The sequence below is a fragment of the Citrus sinensis genome, chromosome 4, assembly GCF_022201045.2.
Source record: "Citrus sinensis cultivar Valencia sweet orange chromosome 4, DVS_A1.0, whole genome shotgun sequence".
Classification (NCBI taxonomy): domain Eukaryota; kingdom Viridiplantae; phylum Streptophyta; class Magnoliopsida; order Sapindales; family Rutaceae; genus Citrus; species Citrus sinensis.
In genome coordinates, this window is record NC_068559.1 from 24,745,158 (window position 1) to 24,766,193 (window position 21,036).

The 21,036-nt window shown below is 35.4% G+C and overlaps 1 protein-coding gene and 1 long non-coding RNA gene across 3 annotated transcripts; both read left to right on the forward strand.

Annotated features, from left to right (window-relative positions):
• Positions 1 to 2,687: 2,687 nt before the first annotated feature.
• Positions 2,688 to 4,689, forward strand: LOC127901742 (uncharacterized). Of its 2 annotated transcripts, none has more exons than XR_008054003.1 (2): positions 2,688 to 3,093; positions 4,272 to 4,689. It is a non-coding gene; the product is annotated as an uncharacterized LOC127901742 (long non-coding RNA). The 2 variants fall into 2 exon arrangements; XR_008054002.1 differs by having other exon boundaries at positions 4,275 to 4,689.
• A 13,461-nt stretch (positions 4,690 to 18,150) lies between these two features.
• LOC127901938 (uncharacterized) lies at positions 18,151 to 19,736 on the forward strand. Its single transcript, XM_052440221.1, has 2 exons — positions 18,151 to 19,244; positions 19,433 to 19,736. The coding sequence occupies exons 1-2, from the start codon at positions 18,699 to 18,701 to the stop codon at positions 19,517 to 19,519; spliced, it is 633 nt and encodes a 210-aa protein (XP_052296181.1). The 5' UTR covers positions 18,151 to 18,698; the 3' UTR covers positions 19,520 to 19,736.
• Positions 19,737 to 21,036: the final 1,300 nt, after the last annotated feature.

A 21,036-nucleotide genomic window follows, 5' to 3' on the forward strand; every position in this document is an offset into this window, starting at 1 on the left:
CTCAATTATCAACTAATTGAGTGAAGACAGTTTCTCCCTTACGAAATGTAAGTGGAGTAAGCACCCCTCGAATATTAGAGAGGGTTTAAAGTATTTGGGCAAGTGATTCAGTGGGTTAATGTATGGCGGTGGTCTCAGTTGTTTAGTACGATATTTGGGCAAGTGCTTCAGTAGATTAATATATGGCGGTGGTCTCAGTTGTTTAGTACGATTTTAAATATTGTAATTGTAATATCTAATGTAATATCAGTATCAATCTGTGTATAACAGAATTAAAAATAAAAAAGAAAACATTGGAGAATCCACAAAGATTTGAGTGTGCACTACTTTATTTTCTTTATTGATCTATTATTATATGGTTTGTTTTAATAGAGATTAAATTTCATTTCTTGAATTACAATAAAATCTTAGAGAAACTTTTGTTACAAGAATGATTAGTTATGACATAAATAATAGCACTAATAAGAAAAGTAAGTTTAACATTGTCCACTCTTCATTCAAAATAAGACCGTGTGTTTATCTTACGATATTCAAATGGATGAACAATCTCAACAACTTGGTTCATCTTCCACACATCATTTGAGTAGTTGCAGAGTAAAGACTTGGATTTTGGGATCCTTGTTAACCAATCTTTGTTCGGTAGATTTAGACTCTCAGGTAGGCACCAAACTACAAAAGGCAACAAAACTTTACACACCAAAATATTCATCTTGCTGAAACACACACAGGAAATAAGAAGCAAACAATCACAAGAGCCCTTCACAAATTGACTTGCAATTGCAATTAATTGTTCTGTGTTCCCATGCATGTTCATTCTTCAATATATATTTTTTTAAATTTTTTTGGGTTGGGCAATGAGGAATTGATATTAAAGCATAGGTAATAGGTTAAAATCATGAATAATTTTCAATTATATGATTAAACTGGGCAAGATGGTGACGTTTATCGTTTGTTAACACGATCGCACAAAAAAGATAAAAATAAAGATATGTCAACTTCATCTGGTTAACGCTTGGGATTCATAAAAAGTTGTCAAAGCCACTCGGCAATTTTCGAATTTGCCGGCTGCACGAAAATTGACATGGGAAACAAGATAATAAAAATAAATGAATAAAAAGATAAGGCCTGTAATTTTTCTCTTATCTTTTTATAATTAGGATAAGTTGAAAATTGCTTTATAAAATGATTTGCTTTACTAGTTATCTCGAACCTATCATTCAACGACAAAGCTAAATATATGATAAGAATGTTAATTTTAACAGAATGGTTTAATTCATTATAAGAAGACATCAAACTATTAAATACAATTTAACTAGTCATAGGAGTTCGAATTTTAAAAGAAATACAAGGTTGAAAAAAAATAGACTCATATTATCACAAATACATCAAATTTGAACTTTCGTTATCAAACAAGAATGAAGAAACACTAGTATCTAAAAAGAACTATAAAAAAAAAATGCATTATTATGCGCCTTTGAACTATGAAAAGTATGCAAAAGCAAAAGAAAGAGGAAAAAGAGTTTTGATTTTTTTAAGAAAAAAAGGAAAAATTAAAAAGACTTGTTGTAATTGGAACAGAACCTTCTACGACCTTAAACAATCTGTCTAAGTTCCCAAAGTAATGAGAATCTAAGCCCATGCCGAACAAGGTTAAAAGGGGAAAGAGCCCATAGACTTTCCAATGATGGCAGTATAAATTCATCAATAATGAGGAAACGTCATTTATGTAATTATAAGGATTAAAAAAAAAAAAAATCGTGACTACATATCGTGTTTTGTAATGGGTCATGCCAACAATTAGGTTAGGTGGAGCCAAGAGGAGCAAGAATTGGAGCAGCATGTACTGTTTGAAGAATTCTGTGGTTACTTTTAGCTCTCTTTACTTGATCAAATGATCTGTCTCTAAAAGTGTTTGATTGGGTTCTTGAATTTCCTACCAAAAAGAGAACAAATTTGGACCACAATCACAAAGCTAGATGCCTTCCACGTCTACCTTTCATCACAGTCGTTTTTGCATGTATAAACAATATACACCACCCACTATAAAAAGGTTATGAAACACTCATTGATTATATATTTCGAGACAAATGATTTTCGTAAAGAAATTTGTTACTTTGAGAAGTATTTAGAGTAGATTTTTATAAATAAAGAGTTGAGTATTTCTTAAAACCGTCAAACAAATATTTGATATGAATGGAAGTGTTTTATACTATATAAAATGAATAAAAATAGAAGAAGAAGAAGAAGAAGAAGAAGAAGAAGAAGAAGAACAGAAACATTCTCAAAACGTCCGAATAAACCAAACCTTCGTTCACGTGCCTGCTTAGTCAATTTAATTCCCCACATTTGTCTCACTAGATGGTAAGTTTCATAAACTTCAACGCTACGGCCTGACGGTGGCTTGAAAACGAAGGAGAATTGTACCCAATAGTCAAAATGCAGAGGCACATGGAGAAAAGAAACGGTGTTGCGGCTCCTTTAGGACACCCAAACACGTGCGGTTAATTATGTGTGCATCACATGAATTTTGAGTTTATTATATGGTTTTGCATGTGTTAAAAAAGTTTTAGAATCTTCCTTCATGGGCAGAGAGCTGTAACACAGTCGAATGCCACAAATCTAAACTACAAAAATCAAACAATTATTTCATTTGACCACAATGTTTCCAAGCACAGAACCAGCTTTTTAATGGAGTCAAATCGAAGACAGATAAGAGGTATTCACAAGTTCCTAAGTAGCAATTAGGTCATGTCTAATCACAAATATATTACTGTAAAAGAAACAAAAGGTTGGTAAAATCTAATCCCCATCATGTATTTTCGTTTTGGGACTTCCCTGCGGTGCCACAGTGGCACCGTGCCACTGTGGTTTGTCTTTATTCTGTTAAGCCGTTGGATATAAGTATGCTCAATCCAACGGTTTAAATAAAAGTATGGAGAGCGGACGCAGGTACTAACAACAACCGTTTAAACCGGTTGTCTAATGAAGGTCTCGAAGTCGATGGAAACAAAAATACGAGAATAGGATGTGAAACAAATTTGAATCTCAAATCTGACATTTGCGAGAGAGGGGAATAACAGGAAATTTCGTTAGGTAAGGAAGGGTAAAGATTCTTTCCTTAAATCGTAAATGAATGTGTGTTTTTTGGTGGTCGTGATTTTGATTTTTCCGTAAGTTAGATGTTGCTGCCGATTTCTGAAATTATATTGTATTGATGTCTGTATTATTGAAGATGGCCTTGTTGGTATTATGAATCTGGCATTTTTGCAGGCACTGGAAGAGTCGTTTGGCATGCATAGGTAGGCTTCATGTTTGTGAATGCGTTTTTGTAGTGGATTTCGAAGATGGGGTTTTCGAAATGCCTAGGTTGCGAAGAGGTGAATGGCTGGGTTTGCTCAGGTTGAAATAAATATAGTAAAGGGGTTTGAAATAAATACAGTAAAGGGGTTTGAGCAGTGGGGTAATCATTGACATGTTAAACCTTATTTATGGGTTAATGGTTAAGGAAAGAAACATAGTTTCAATGGATGCTTTTGATTTTCGGTGGCTCATACTTTGTGTAGATGTAGTTTATTTATTGTATATTAGTAAATATCGACAGTGGGTGCATAAAAATAATGGTTAATTACATACATACAGAGCCACAAATGGAAAAAATGACATAATATTGGTGGTTCGATCTGTAACCACTTTGTTAGTGAGGCGTGTGCTTTGGTTGGTCATTCACTTTAAGTATATGTATAATATAATTGTCTTTGTTTGCTACGCATAATACATTTATCGGCTTTAAGATGAAAAGACTTGCATAAATTTAAAGTTATGCATAAATTTAAAGTTATGAAAGAGATTGCATGGAAAAGTTAGAAAAGTGAATAGTTCGAAATTTCTGTAGGATGCCTTTATAATCGATGAAGAAACAGAAATTGATGGTGGACATTCATTTGTTTATAGGTATATACACGCGGACTACTGCATTGGAGCTTTGGTTAGTAAAAGATAGTAAAGTGAGTTAATGGTTTATGTATTGATTAGTGGAGGTGTTATTGATACCAACATTATTTAAATTCATTGAGTCCAATAAGTAGTGTATTCACCAAGGCATGTTGAGGCTATGATGTGTAGTGAAAGTTGAATAGTGGATGTGTGCTCGTTGTGGAGGTATATGGTTTACACTGTAATATAAAAATCTTCATTTGTTAAACGCAAGTAGTACTGACTTAATTGTGGTCTCATTAGTATTTATTTAATACCTGTGGCATCTACCTGTACAGCAGAAGTGAAGATTGTGGACGAGGAATCATAGATTGAAACAGATGTGGAGGCTGTATAGTTATATAGTGTAAATTTTTATTGTTATATAAGTTAGTTATTACGTTTACAATGGTTAAACATGTTTGTATTTTGTTTGTTTATGTTGTGTTAGGATTTAGAAGAATGAGCGTATGTAATCACTGGTGATGGTTGCTGACAAGGTATTGGAAGTTTCGTAATGGTTCTGGAGAAGGCAATGCAAGGGGGTGTTGAAGGCCTAGAAATGTTTTTTTTGGCCTTGTAAAACTGTAATAAGCATGTTTGATGTATTTGCTGTTCTATTGAGATATTTGGAGGATGGTAACATTTGGCCACCACAACTGAGTCGTAAAATTGGATGATCTATCGTTATAGTTATTTTTTTTTTCCCGTATCCTATTTGTTGGTGGCATCGAAATTGGGTTGATTAGGTACCTAAATATGCATAATATATATATATTTATTTATTCCAAAAGTTAGAGGGTATCAGGTCAGCATTTTAATTACCGAGCAATTCGGTGATTGGCGGGGATATAACTAAACTACCCCGACTGAAATTGTTCCAGAGTGGGACGGTTTGGGGGATTTTCACAAGATTGTGTTTGGGTTATGTTAAGGTCGTGGACGAGGTTCACTGAATGGAAGCATAATATGCTCCACCGAATGGGTATGTCCCCAGTGTCTATTACTCTTCTCCAACAGTTGACGTTGAATTTGCAAAGCAAGAGCGACGACGGTGTTGGGTGAAGCACATACAATGAGTATGAATTATAAAAGCTGGAGAGGATTACATATGAAAAGAATATGAACGTAATCACTGGGATCCTACTATGTTAGAACCGTGGAAATTGATAGAGGAGGCGATTTAATGACAGTTATAATTATTCAGGACAATTGTGTAGATAATAGGAAATGGTTGTCTCCGAACTACAGATTTGTGTGGGTGGTCCTCAATAGGGGTAGAGAGAAAGTTTGTAAGGGAAGAAAAACGGCAATCAGTTCTGAATATTGGCGCAACCATTCTAAGGGTTGGAGGAATTATGGAGATGGACAATGCAAAATCGGGATTTATTTTATAGGCAGCGGTAGTAAGAAGAGAATAATGGCTATAGTGCTGACATTTTAGATGTTTTAGAACACGCAACGGCATCAAAAGTTGAGACATTACGGTTATTAGAGGGAAGCAAACAAACAAAGTGTGCAAAAGCATACAGGCAATAGATGCAGATTAAACTGGTCGTAGTTAATTAACCGGCAATCACAAACAAAAAACGTTGGTTGTGGTGGATATCAAAAGTTGGTTATATGAGAGTTAAAGTTTTTATGTACCAGTAACCATCTTTCCAGAAGCCAAATACAAAACATGCCCCATCCCACCACAAACCAATACATATATAAAACCCCATTGGCGCCATTCTCCAAAAATGGTGGTCTGCGGGCCAAAAGTTGAAGTGCAAGTCCTCCATCCAATTGAAACCGTTATCAGAGGCCTGCAGCACAACAAATTGACCATATTGTGTGAAAATATGGAAACTTTTGTAGAGAAACAATTTATATATTTAAAGGAAAAGAAATTGCACTGGTGTGCAACGATTTTTATAGAGCACAAATTTTAAGTGTTGGGCTCCCAGTTGAAACAACCAAGGAAAAATAAAAAATTAAGTAATAGGCAGTAATAGTCATTAAGAAACAACGCAATTATAAAGTTCACATTGACGTCATTCTCAGCATGGCACAATCATATTCGACACATTTATAACAGTAATTGGATACCACTACCATCCAACAAGGATGGTGTCAATCGAATGTGCAAAAGTTTTATTTCACCCTCACATGGTTGAAGCTCTTGGTCATTAGTTAAAGATGGCAGTAATAGCAACAGATACATTGCAGTATGCGAATATGAAAAGTTGCTTATGTCAGGAGCAGCATTGGTTCTGTCACTGTCACAATATTTGCATAGGCATAGATAAAAGAAGCACCAGCGGAACAGAAAATAGTTTAGTTGCAATTAAGCACATTATATACATATGGTAGTTGTGAATTTGGTAGAATGTTGAGGTAAAAATAATTTAGTGAGTTAAGAGCAGTTGTCATAAGAATGGACACTAAGGAATTGTGAATGACTTATGAGTTTGTTGCAAAATATAGTAAAAATCACAGCGAATCCTTACTAATAGTATCAGAGCTGGTGGTGGATATGAGCCTAAGGAGGCTGGTATGTTCAGAAGAGTTGCTCGAATTCATATCCTGTGTCCACTGTAGTGAAGGAGTTAATATAAGTTTTCGCAAAAAGTACCCGTGTTTAAGGATGTGTAGTGCAAATATACATAGAAGTTGTGTAAGGAAAAGATGCACCTGAAGGTTACGTGTAGGCGTGAGGTACTGATCAGCCACGTGTAGTAAATGTTTGTTGGATGTCAAGTCATCGGTGCCTTTGGCCGAAATTGGTTTGAGAGGCAAACTGATGGGTGGAAGCAAGGTGTGACCTGCGTCCCACTTCCAAGCATATTCTTGAGGTAATTGCATCATGCCTGGCGCATAAGTGGACATATAATTTTGTACAGACATCATGCTGTCCACATAGTCTTCAATCTTGCGCCTCATATATTTGATTCCCCTACAAGCATGAGCACATGGAATTCCTGAGATCTGCCATAATCCGCAACTACATGACATCGCATCCATGTTTAGCTCATAACATGATGAACAACTATCAGTCAGTTCCAATAATGTGCCAGTCTGCTTACGTACGATGAAGCGCCGACCATCACTACAACGGTCGTGAATGATATCCTGAACTGTGGGCGTTACTTTCTCCCTATACCATTTCCAGACAACCATCCTTCTGCGTTCGAAAATTTCAGCCGTTGAGCGTGCAATGGCCGTAAATCTTCTAGTAATGCTCATCTCCAAATAGTGGTCAAAGGAAGTGCGAAGTTTCTCAGTAATCGTTAATGTCACACAGTTACACTTAACCCAATGAGGCATACAAAATAGTGCCCACCTTTCCCAATTTGAATTCTTTAACCAGTCATGGCATTCTTGACTTCCAAGAGATATCAATTCCATATAGTTATAGAACCTTGTAGCACTCGTGGTGCGGCAAGCAGACCAGAACAAGTGCTGTACAGGTGCTGTGGGGAATCTCCGGACCATTTCGTTGAAAATCCTGTGGCAGCACTGTCGGTACACAGCTCTAGGAAGGAATTCTTCAACAGCGTATTCAACACCGTTGTCTCCATCACCCAATATGCATAGACCTTTGCCATTCTCCAAACGCAGCGCGCTGTTGATATTCTTTAAAAAATAAACCCAAGAATCCAAGTCTTCGACCTGAACTTCGCAGAAGGCAACTGGTAAGATCCCATTATTTCCATCAAGTCCAGCTGCCACCAGCATGACACTGTTGCACGGATTGTTAATTTCCCAACCATCAACAGCTAGGATACCTCGGCAATGCACCTTGAATGCATAGGATGTACGTGCACAGCATACAAACACCCTCTTGAACCTTTCTTCTTCTCGTGATTCATGGGTCTCAGTTTCCACAAGCACGATGTTGTCCCTATCGATCCTTTCCATTTCTTCCTTGAACTGATGCAGCATTGCATAACCATCGTCATAATCCAGGCCCAATATCTGTTTTGCTCTGTTTGCTGCACAAAACACCTTCCACTCAGGGCATTTAATCCCATACATGGATTCAATCTCATTTCTGACCTCTGTTGTGCTGATACTTGGCTGTTCTTTCCATCGATGAAGAAACATTGCTGAAATCCACTTTGATGCAGGGTGAAATGCGTGGTCAAGTCGAGGGCAATTGTGTTTTGGTGAGAATTGTGTTATAACAAAACCCTTACCACGGACATCTCTGATTGCTGTAACCTGCCAGTCGCAAGAAAGATCAGAACACTCGCAACTGACAATGTGAGATCGGTTTTCCATAATGCACAACTTGAACTGTTCACGAATTGCATACACTTGAATAGCATTCCTAAACTGGGTCACATCTTTAAATCGCTGGCCGTGATATAATACTAGTCTACGATGTACACTGTCATCAAATATGAACCAGTCACCCACATATTCATCCAATTGGTTTTCTACCAATCCGTACAAATTGTCCTTCTCTTTTTCTGACGAGTATCCTTCTAATTGTTATTGATCATCGTTTACGTCTGCCAACGTGTCTCGTTCATCATCCGAGTACCACCCTGTTGGCCAACGTGTTTTAAGAAACACAGGGGTTTGTTTATTCCTTTTTAGATGTTCCGTGCAACTTGGGTTACCCTTGCGAAGCACCCGGCATTGTTGATCTACCAGTTCGCCCTTGCCTTTTGTACTGGGAAATAGCTCCTTGGACACTTTTCTTTTATTTTTTTCATTCTTAAACTGTAATGCCTTTTGCAATTTCGCCGTGTCAGTATCCAATATAGCCGTTCGTCTATTTGTTGAGCTACGGGAACGAACATATTCTGGCAAACAGTTGGAGAGGCCAGCGTGATTCGTAGAACTAATAAGCCTGCGCTTCTTTGGCTCTTTTATACCTTTGACAACAGACTGCTTATCCTCTTCCATGACTAGCTTTGAATTTGGTTTATCTGTTTATTAAATCACCACAAGCATGAGCAAATGAAAAAATTGATATGCTGATGATCTTCCAAGACGGCCTAAACTGTGAAATGCGGGATAGTTTCTTCAAATAATGCACATAACTGGCCATCTTCCCAAGTAATCAATGGTGTGGCCAAATATACATTTTAAATGCAAGGTTAATATGACAAATTTAAACCAAATGCACATTGCTGTTCAACAGAGAAGTTGTAAGTAATAGCTAACGTAACAATTATTTGTAACGTAAACATGCGTCTACCGTACGATTGCAAACCTGATTCGTGCTACAATAAACTACCCATACAACAGTTTTAAAGTGATTATTACATTTCCGTCACATGCAATTTCATTGCCCAGCGGAATGAACATATGTGAGACAGACTTGTCATGAAAAAACATGAGCACGATATAATTTTGATGTTTACCTGGTGTCACTCTGTGAAGATGTATTCAGCATACTCTCCTTCTTTGTGGCGTTGTTGGCTCCCACTCCTCAGTTATTCCTTCGAATCGATATATGGGTTTCACATGTAGTATTTACAGGATCCTGTTCATGCACAGATTTATGAAACTCCCTATGATGGCATTTTGGGGAAGAAATTTCCTCTCCTGCGCAAATGTCGTCCATCATTTCAGCTTTTTTTTATGGATTAACCTTCCAAAGCAACGATTGCCACAAAAATAAATTAAAATGCCGGAAGTTTGCAATTTTTTTCCTTTCATTGTCAGTGGTTGCGTGGGAAACTGTACTTGGCCGGCGCATTTGTCTGCTACGAAGCTTCGATGAGCTATCCTTTTTCCCAGATTTTTACCAACACTCCCTCGCGTTCGGAAAAAACCTACCATCATGGCAAATAGCTCCCCTGTTCTAACCAACTAATCCCTACTAGTGGGTGGAAACCATGATATCACTTTGTCAGTAAATATCCTAATCTTCAAGGACCAACGACGTAATTGTCACATGCACGTTTATCCCGGCCCGTATCAATAATACATAATGTCAGGCCCCAGTCTCGCGCCTATGCAGTGTAATTTGTGAACTTCGGGGGTTTTATAAGCCGTGCAACATATGTTACCATCAATACACTTAGGGGAATATCACGTGAATTCCAAGTTAACAGTGGACGTAAGGATTTTGTAACAGCATTTTACTTAGTATTTGATTTGTTTTATGTTGTATTGGTCACAACAATCTCCTTACTATTCCCAGATTATGCTTTACAATTCGTTCCACAACTATGTTCAATTCCTAATAAATTGTACAACTTCTTCATATTGTTCCAAGATAAAATGAACATTAGTATTTGACATAGTGCTGTTTCAATCTTGTATATTCGAAATTTGTTGAGAGGTCTTGATTCCCCTCATTTGAACACATATAGACTTTAGATAGCATGACATTGGATAGTTAAATAATTAGAAAGAAAGCAGTGCTTGAATTAAACAAATCAAGAAAAGTAAACAAACCTTACAATTTACTCATCAAACCACCATAACTATTTTGGTATGGTATTAATAAATAATATAATGTTGCCTAGTTATTTTAATGATACGATGACAAGTAATAGAGAAACTTGTGATAAATAAAATATTTCATGGTAAATTGTTATTTAAATTCAGCTATTACATGAGATTCATATTGGAAATAGATATTACATTACATTCAATTAAAAATAAACATTTTGTTGAAGAATGAAATTACTTTATTCTGCAACAGTTAAGAATGTATCACTATAATTCAATAAGTTTGGGCGAAATAAATTGAGTGTACTATGTTATACCTATAATGAAGTGACAAATTTGTATGTTATTTATAACAGTAATTTTACTGTACAAGACATATTTCTTTGCGGGTACTTATTTATACTATGATCACAAAAATTAGATTCGTAATTATGTGTATTACCTCTGCGAATATAAGGTCGACTTAAAAGAAAAATTGGAAATATCAATCTATGAAACTGGCTGCTTGAAGTGATGTTATCGTTTTGTCCTATGTTTACATACAAATATAAGATGTGGGGGACCTACATCATATAATTGGAAAAAAAAATATTCCTTTCAAACTATTCTAATTATTACATCTTTACCGGGAAAACTATGGTAGCACACTGGTATCATACCACTACTGGATCCAGCCATGTGCATAATTTCCACAATAGTCACTAGAACTGGATCCAATGGCTAGATCCAGCTACCTAGCCAGTAGATCTCTAACTATAGCTTGATCCGATGGGTAGGTGCAACTCCATCCCATGGAAGCAATGTTCCACCATACCTAAGTCTCTTATAATGATAATGTTCACTACTACAATTATGTGCATGTGCCCCCATAAATTAAATGACACAAATTATTAAATTCGCGACAACATAAAATTAGTGACCATAAAATTAAACAATTAAACACTAAAAGTTGGACACATTATGTTATAGCCATCATGGTTTATTCTCTGTGTTATGTTTTCTCCATTACTACTGCTTTCCTTGACGACTGTTATTGTTATTGCACAGCATACAAATGAAAATTTCGCATATAACATGTGTACAATTCCCATTCCGAGCGCCAATTTCATGTGATTCCCAATACGTTGGCCATTATTTTGTAGTATGCATTTCCTGATTATTGCTTCCACTCATGCACGCATCGTCTACAACTAATTAACGATTACAAATAACATTCAATACATTTCCATGGATGTTTAATATGGTTGATAGGCAAAGCTTATGTTACATTAGTTGTATGTTACAGTTATAAATTCTTAAACCCTTTGAAAAGATTAATAATTATTAAAAAAGTCAATAAGTTTTAATGTTTTACATTATATCCCAGATTGTTTATACTCCAGGTTGTTTGCACCCAAGCTGCAATATTTCAAGTTTTTATGAAGTTCTTCAATAAGCACAACTAGCACAGTTACTATGAAACTGCTCAACAATTTTATCTAATTTATTTAATTGAATCTATAACTTGTTAAATTTTATATCTATTGAATTTTGATTCATTAAATTAATAATCTCTTGGTTTAATATATCATGATTTTTAATGTTGAAGTCTTTTATGAATTGTTTATCTTTATTACATTCTTTACTTACTTGAGCACTTGATCTCTTAACTTTTTATTTTATTTTATATTCCTTCATTGAAATTATTAATTCCTAATATTTTGTTTACCATTTCTATATCATTTATAGAAAAATTTAGATTTTCTAATTTATTTAATAAATATAGTAACATTCAATTTAATTGATTATTTCTCCACATGTTTGAATCATTGATACGATCAAAGAATTGGAATCATTTTATTAGAGGCTTTGGTAATTTATTCATTGTACCATCTTTTTAAGAATTCATTAGATTTATAAGATATTTATTACATATAATGTCTATTATAATTCATGATACTAAATATAGATTACAAAATCTGTGTGATGGCATTGATGATATGTATTTAACAACGAAAATAGATTGAATGTGTGTGTGTGTGTTAGAAGAAAATTATAGTTTATGTCTCAAGAGAGACAAGAAATAAAAAATGTAAGCGCAAAAATATATTCAAAGTTTGCGGATCTTTATGAATATAATAAGCATATAAATCTTTATGAAAATATTGAAAAAAATTTATAAAGTTTAAAAATATATGTAAAAAAGATTAATGAAAAAATCATTTAATTCTAAAAAATCAACGAGGATGTATTTGAAAAAATAAGTAAATATATGATTATAAAATTAAAATTTTTTATAAATATATCTTTCACCTGTATTTTGTTTTATGTTAAAAATTTTTTTTCCATTGGATTTAAGGAATATCAAAAGCAATGGCCTATATTCATTGGTTGTTTGTTACATTATATGTAAGGTAAGCTTTGCCCGGTTGATAAATTATGGTATTTATGTACGGTTGTGTTTACTATTAATTAAAATTTACACAAAAGTATCTCCCTCTTTTTGCACACGTCCAAACACGGCCTAAGATGCTAGCACTTGCTGGTTATCGTCCACATATAATTTTAGTCAGTGACAAGATTGTCATTGCTTTTGACAAGTTCGCCTCACTTTTCCTTCTGTTAGTTCGAAGTCATCTTCCCGGAGTTGTTGCTGTCAACAGCACGTCGCGTCTCCGGTCGGGACTCCAACTAACAGGAGCATTCACAGGTTCGGCGCTTCTCTCTATGCACATGATCTTTTCAGTTCGATGCTTTCCTGCTTTGATGCTTAGTTTTTTTAGAACTGTGATCAATGTATTGGGAAATATGGTAAAATGTTTCAATGCTGATATTATGATCCCATGGCCGGTCCACTTCTCTGACCTGCGTTAACGTCCCCCCAATCGTCCACGTGACCCTCTTCCAAACTTGTACAACCTGTTCACTTGAGCATACAACTTTTGAACGTTTGTTATATACTTAATATACATCTCCATGGTTCAACTTTGTTAATGAGGACTATTACCATATTATTTCAGTTCCCCCCATGGTATTGTACTTATGGTGAAGCTTCGGTTTAAACTATGAAGGTTATACTATCAGTCGCACCACGGTTTGATAATGGTCCACGATTAATTATAGTTCACAAAAATGTATCTTTTGAGGGACGCAGCTTCATTTGGGTGTACAAACAGTCCTTTCTCATCCCAGCACCTCCATTATCGCTTTCTAAATCAGTACCTCATTCCTCTTTTGTGGGTCATTTATAGCTTGCATCTTCGATACGGATATCTGTTATCCGGCGGTAGTTGTTTCAGTTTAAAAGGGCTGAATTGCGGCAATGTTGTCGCGATTTGCCGCTTCCAAACTCCAGGCCACATCCAATTAGGAAGTGTTGATTTTTTTTTCTTGTTATTCAAATTTTATTTTTTGTTTTGCTGTAAAATGACATTGTTTTTTACCATGGCTTTCCTCAAGGTGGAACAGATTTCTCACCCGATCATGAACTTCCACATAGCGGTCAATCTTGAATCGCGGACGTGCCAAGTGCTGTTTACGTCGTCGTTCGTTGATGTGTTTCTCACTTGGGACGGCTTTCTTTCAAATTTCACTTTTCACATCGAGGCCAACGAGGCGTCCATCATGTTCGGCCTGGCACGGTTGGTGTACAATCGCATGCGCTACCATTAACGTCCACACTGAAGATGCACATTTCTAGATGCTGCCACTTATTTGAAAAATGCTCACATAGCGAACTCATTTTCCTTTTCTCGTTAATGGTAGCGAAGGTCTTATCATAATTTTTTTTTGTCCTCGTAATCGCATATAAGGGGTAGCATCTAGATTGTCAAAAAATGAGCTGTTGGTGTTGCAGACTTGCATCAATAGCGTTTTCCTGTTTTGTCAGCTTGGTTTTTACAAATATCACCCTCCGCCCAGAACGTTGTCACCTTGTGGATTAATAAAATGACGTCTTTTTCGGCCACAATTTCAGTTTGCAACCATGCTTCGTTCTATCCTAACTAAGGGGAACTGACTTGAATTAACAGTGTATGTTTCTCAACACATTCAACACCTTAATGCGCACTAAAATAGATGCCTTCAACGATATAGTGCATGGGAGCTACTAACAATATTTTACAGGGAGGTCAAATATTTCATTTTTCTTAGCCCTAACAATCCCCTTACGAATCATATCAAACACGACGATCAGCATGATTTGTGCCTAACGTGCATAAAACAAACACTGTAGCCCCACTTTCAGGCCACGATGCACAAAAACAATGACTATATACCTTAAAAAACACAATGCAAATTTACTGGTCACACGTGTTTATTGCCGGATTAGCTCTAAATTTAAACATATACATGGAAACTATTTATACTTTAACACCCACCATACTGCTACCCATGCTGAAACTAAAACCACTGCCTCGGCACTCCTGGATCGGCCGAGGTCCTCACCGAAAACCACCATAAGTATAGCACAACCAACGCTCTTGCCAGTATATTCGCGATAATGATCCCAACAAAGCAGGCCACTACATGTAAGCGACTGAGACGGTAGGCTCCTGTCCTTTCCTGCACATACTCACGAAGACTGTGCCATTCATCGTTATCCGGGGTCCACCAATGAAAAAACTTGCAGGTGTCGCAGCAAAATAAAAGCCGTTGTGGGTTCTTTGACGATTCAGAAATCCGTATTACAGCTCGTCGGCCATCATAACAGTTGCAATATCGATTTTTCAACGTAATCCACCTACGACGATCTCCACCGTCCTGGTTGTTACTCATTTTATTGGTGCTATTGGTAGACGAAGACATGCGAAAAATGGTTTTCTTGGAAGAATATTGTGCACCCTCATAGATGCAAGACGATAGAAGGCGGTATTTAAACTCCCATTCATTGCTGGGACATTTCCACGTAATGGTGCACAACGGGAAGATATTAACGGTCACTTTAGCTAATAAGCAAATGCTTCTGTCTCATCACAAACAATTCAAATAAATTCGATATTCCGTCAATACCCTTCTCGTTTTCCACTGCTGTAGTCAATGAACCTGATGTGTGCAAGGCCACAGGAAGCTTCCCAATTGAGAGATTACTTCCCATAAACCAGTTTGAACTGTTGGCTGTGGATGTAAATGCCGTGATAACTTTTGAACGTGTGGATTTAAGTCATGGGTCTTCCAACTATGCACCCTGTGTATGCATGGTTCATTATGGCATGACATAAAGTCAATTAAATTCTGACATGTGTGCAATAAGCATTGCAAAGTAACCGGTTATTCCGGTTGAATTTACAATTGCCCTTGTTTCTGTGTTTGTGTTCCAAGTTGCGTACACCATGTCACTAGTTCTCTAGTTACTCTCTTATTTTCACAACTGTTGCTCAATAATGTGACAGATTATATGCTGCATGTCACAAGTACTGTAATCTAAATTATATTCAGTAGAATACAACCCTTTAATATTATACATTAGTATATGTTAATTAATTTTATTATAATTTATGATGTTTTTATAAAAAAATTCTTAAAAATTACGAAGCTCAATAATTTTAATTAAAAAAATAAAAAGATAAAAATAATAATATATTATCACAAGTTATAGAAATAGGTAATAATGTTATATATTAAATTTGATTTATGTAGAGATAAATAAAAATTAATTAAAGATATGGATATTTTATAAAATATCCATATATGATATTAGGTAAAAAAATTAGCTTAATAACTTAATAATGAATGAAAATTTTCATCAAGTTGAACAAACAAATGTACAGCCCAACTTAACTGATTGAAATTAGTCAATTAAGTCATTAAATAAAAGAAAATTACTCTTTACACTAATATAATCCTAATTCCAATGTACGGTTGTTTTTTTCCAAGTGATACATTTTTTTCAATGGATGGCAACTGAATTGAAATCAACGGAGATAAATATGTTTTGAATTATAAGACCTCTTTATAGACTCAAAGTCATTAGGGGAAGGTCATGAACAATAAAATGGAGGACCCATGACTTTAGATTAGTGGAAACTTTGTTCAATATTGTAATATAACATAATCTTGCAAAAATTGATAAAATATATTCTAAAAAGATTAAATGTAGTTGTTTAGATTCAAACCAAGCTCTCCATAATTACTATATTATAGCCATCATGTTTTATTTCAAATATGGTTACATTTATTTTAATGTCTCTTTTAGAAGGATCGTGAGGTATGCTTAAAAGAAAAATTAATGGCCTGAAATGGGAATTTGGCCAGATCTATTTAGATTTTAAATAAATTTTAAAAAAATGCTTAAAAATTGTATATCGCAAGTTCCAAAATGCAATGTCCCAAATCTTTCATACTTAATATTGAGATGAAAATTATGAATAAGTTGGTAGCCGCGACACAAGAGTCTGCATGATGACGATGATGGTAACAACAATCTATCATCATTAGAAATGAAATTTTTTCGTAAAAAAAACTAGGTGGGTAGTTTTGGCCCCAAAAGGATGATAAATGAAACTTTTCCTAAGAGTTAAGATGGTAGATTACCTACCTAAATGTTAATTATAGTGTTTTTATATGAATATTATTAAAGAAATAATATAAATACATAACATATTTATTTCAAACGCAATATTAATATTAAAATTAAAATAATATTAACATGGTTTATGTACATCAATCTAATTAGTCAATGGTTATAATTATGATTTAATTGAAATTGTAATGGTAATGGGAATTGTAATTGTAGTTGGAATTGAAGTTAAACTTATAATTGTGTCTTAGTGGAATTGCAATTGTAATTGAAATTGAAATCATAATAATAATTGTAATTGGGATTAATTTGTGACTGGAATTGTAATCACAAATCTATTTTGAGTTAAAGATGGTAAATATTTAGAATTATCCATAATATCCACATTCATCCATATCCAATTTTAGCTGCTTAATATGGATATGGATAACTATCGATATTTGTGGATTTTTTTTTTCAAATTGACAAATCATACAAGATATTAATAAGTGCCCAATGTTATTATTAATTTGGGAATAAATTATGTCATTGGATTTATGTGTATTTCCTAAACTCATTAATATTAAAAGCTAATTACATTTATATTTTATAAAACAATAATAAATTAACATCACCAGTGTTACTGTTCTGCCACGGTTTGCTACAGTGGTGCCGTCACAAACAGAGCTAACGGTGGTAATTGGTAAAACAATCTGACAACCCTTGTTAGATAAGGCCCACGCTTAACTTCTCTCCCGTTGTCTGCTTCTTCTTTTTCGATTATCTAACCATTGATTTACTTTGAATTTGCATCGAACGGTGTAAATTTTTTTATTATTTTTTATTCACCTGATCTATTAATGCACCTGAACCATTGTAGTCGTGGCCTTAAGTCATACCACGTGTTGGGGGTATCGAAGAAAGAGGCACGAACATATAATTATTGTGGACCTGTCTATGGTACAGATTCCGTAACAAACGTCTCCCCTCATCCCACCATCCCATTTGATAGTTTTGTTTCTCACTCCACATCCAACCATATCCAACGGCTGATGCTGCAGTCAGTAGCTTACAGGTTATCACTTAGCTAGTCAATTCGATTCAATGCACTCCAAAAGTGAACTAAAAAAGGCTAATAACACGGCCATCCTCTGTGACAACGTGGCCACGTGGGTGAAGCGATGTTCTTCGTGTCGTGTCCTTTCATCGGTGCGACAGACGGCCTCGATCAGCGGCGGCCACTACATAAATGCATGGCCATCCACAGGAAACAACCCGCCGCCTCATGTTCGTTCATCAAGAAGACACTGACTGGAAAATATATCCCTGACAGAATGCAACTGCTGTGAATATTGGCAATTAATAACATTCAGCGCATTTCACCAAACAGGAAGCTTCGTTATCGTGAGTCACCATCAAAGCACTGCAGACAGTATAGTAGTTGTCACTGTCAGTTTGTCAGTGCAAAATCTTCAACGGCAAGCTATCTAAACAGTAGGAAGGTTTTTTGTCGCCTATAACCAGCCTCTTTCAAAGGCGGGAGTTAATTGAAGGTTGGAATTTTTAAACGAAACAACAGAAACAATTACCTTCTTATGTCTCACTGGCCTTATAAAATACCCATATATTTATGGATTACTTACATCAGTGAAGTGACGATATTACGTTGGTTAAGAATTCCCCCTAAATTCAAAATAGTTGGATGAATTTTTTATCTGTAATGCGTATTACTATCAACGAAGGTGTATATTGCGACCATTGACGAATGACCTTAGCATAACCACATAGTACGAACATCGCAGTTGATCGTCATTTTTTTTAGTTCGCACCTACATCTCAGTTTCCCCAATAAATGGCGACGGTAACGGCAACAACGCCTCCACCATTCACCTTTGTCTTGGAGTACATGGGGTCAGCAATGATGATTAAATCCATCAGGCCCATGCACTACACTCTTCTCAGATTGTGCAATATTGCAGCTCTCGTGCTGCAGACTAGAGAGTCTCCTGCGGTTCATTATTTCCATCCTAAAGTCGTTCTCTCGTGGGATGGTCGGATGGTGGACGTCAACACAGACGATGCGTTGAAAAACATTATCCGCTTGTCCATCATAAAGGGATGCTGCAGTCTCCATGTTGTAGTTCGGTTTTCCGTTAACACTGCTCACCCTCCAACACTTGGGCCCCCCTCAAAGTTGTGCCATACTAGAGAGGATGTCCCGGTGGTCAGGGATGCGGTGGGCCATTCTGACCAAAATCCTGCAGCAACCACGGCTGTACAACCCATTATACCACGTGCCGAAGTTGTGGGCGTGAAGCGAAGGTACAGGTGTACGGTGTGCAAGGCCGACGGACATGGGAAGCGCACATGCAAGCTAGTAAATCCAACTCCGGCCACGGTAAAAAATTTCTTCGAAGCAGTTCTGTGATTGCAAAGCTTTGAATTAATTGGCTGTCGTTATTATCGTACTTTTGCATAGGTTTTTTTTACCCACGTGTTGGGGTAATCAATTCATCATTTTTTAACATGTATAGTGGCATTGATCTTTTCTTTTTTGTCTGTATAAACGCTGTTGACATCTAGCAGGGAGGCGATCAGTGCCATGGATCCCAATCTAACGGCGTTGGAACTACGGTGGAGACTGCTGATGGAACTACCCAATGCGCCACTTGAGTTCATCAAGCGATGTTCATAGGGAAGCGTTACATTAATCAACTTCATTTGGGGTGTGCCTCTTTGGTTGGTAGGATATGTGAACATAGGGAAAATGTGGACTTATATATTTTGTACTGTATTGTTGCCTTTTTTTGGTCGACCAATGAAGCATACGTACAAGATATCCCTTGGATGTTGCCACTATCGTTTTTGAAGTGATTAGAACAAGTTCTTGTGTTGCGTTAAAAATCACGTTATTTGCGTTAAGTACATTGGTCCACTTACAAATTTGTCAATTGTTCAATGCGTGCATCGATTTGTCTTTCGGGACGCGTGGCTTTTGCTATATATAATCGTATCATGCACCTTAATCATAATATGACTATCAAAAGTATCGTAGTATTCCATGGTTAGGTAATTGGTGGAGCCATTCATACGAAAACAGTTTTAGACATGAGTTATTTGCATGTTGCTGAAAAGTTTTTAACCACAAGCTGTAAATGTTGTCTTCTACTATTTTATTACATATTTTTTAAAAAATTGCAGATGCATGTTGTGAATTAGGTTTTTGTAAGTAATTTAAATTTTGTAACATAATATATTTTTTAATTAATTTCGAAGCTCTCAAACAAATGCATAAATTACAAACTACAAAACAGGTAACATATAATGAAAATAATTCCACTTCAGTCATTGAATAACATTATAGTATTACATATAAATTATTTTTTACAATACAAAATAAACAAAATGTCAACAACTTCATCTAAACTCTTCTTAAGTTGAAGCTCTATTGTGTAGTGTCCTCAGAATAACATAAAGAAGTATGCTGCAAAAATAAAATAAATCAAATCAGAAGTCTTGAAAGAAGAAGTATAAATAAAATGTTAAAGATCTATAAAAACAAAAGATCACTTGATCAAAAGCACATGTGCGAATTATTAGAAACCATGTTCAAAGAGTTAAATAATAATAACATAAAAAAGTTTCTCAATTTTCACCAAGTTCATACTTGCATTAAGAAGGTCATGTGCATAATTCTTTCGTCCCTAGATTCGCTTATCTCAATGCACATGAAGTTCTCGAAATTCCTTTGCTTCTTTTGTCTGTCCGCAAATGTCCTCTGAAGGACAAGTAGTTAATAAGTAATTGGGTATAATGTATAAATAAAAAAAAAAAACACACGAACGAAACTAAAGTTAAATAGAATCGTCATAATAATACCTTGAGATCAAGATTAAAAAAGCAGGGACAAATGTACAAAGAGAAACATATAAAATTTATATATCAATAAATATGTACAAAGAGAAACATAGAGTTTAATATAAATATTAATGCGCATATATATTAACATGTATAAACTCGCAGCAAAAAAAATGTCAAATATGAACATTCGGACTTGGCCATTGCACCTACATGACTAAATTAAAATAAAATGAGGTTTTTTATTTAAAAAAAAATATATATATATATATATATTATAATATGTAACACACTATTAACATTTAATTTTATTTAGTTTTCAAATAAGCTAA

What these genes read in the sequence shown, in the direction of transcription:
- LOC127901938 (XM_052440221.1), top strand. Translation starts at nt 18,699, where the DNA reads ATGGCGACGGTAACGGCAACAACGCCTCCACCATTCACCTTTGTCTTG. An exon ending in TAAATCCAACTCCGGCCACG is followed by an intron (nt 19,245 to 19,432) that starts GTAAAAAATTTC and finishes GACATCTAGCAG; the next exon opens with GGAGGCGATCAGTGCCATGG.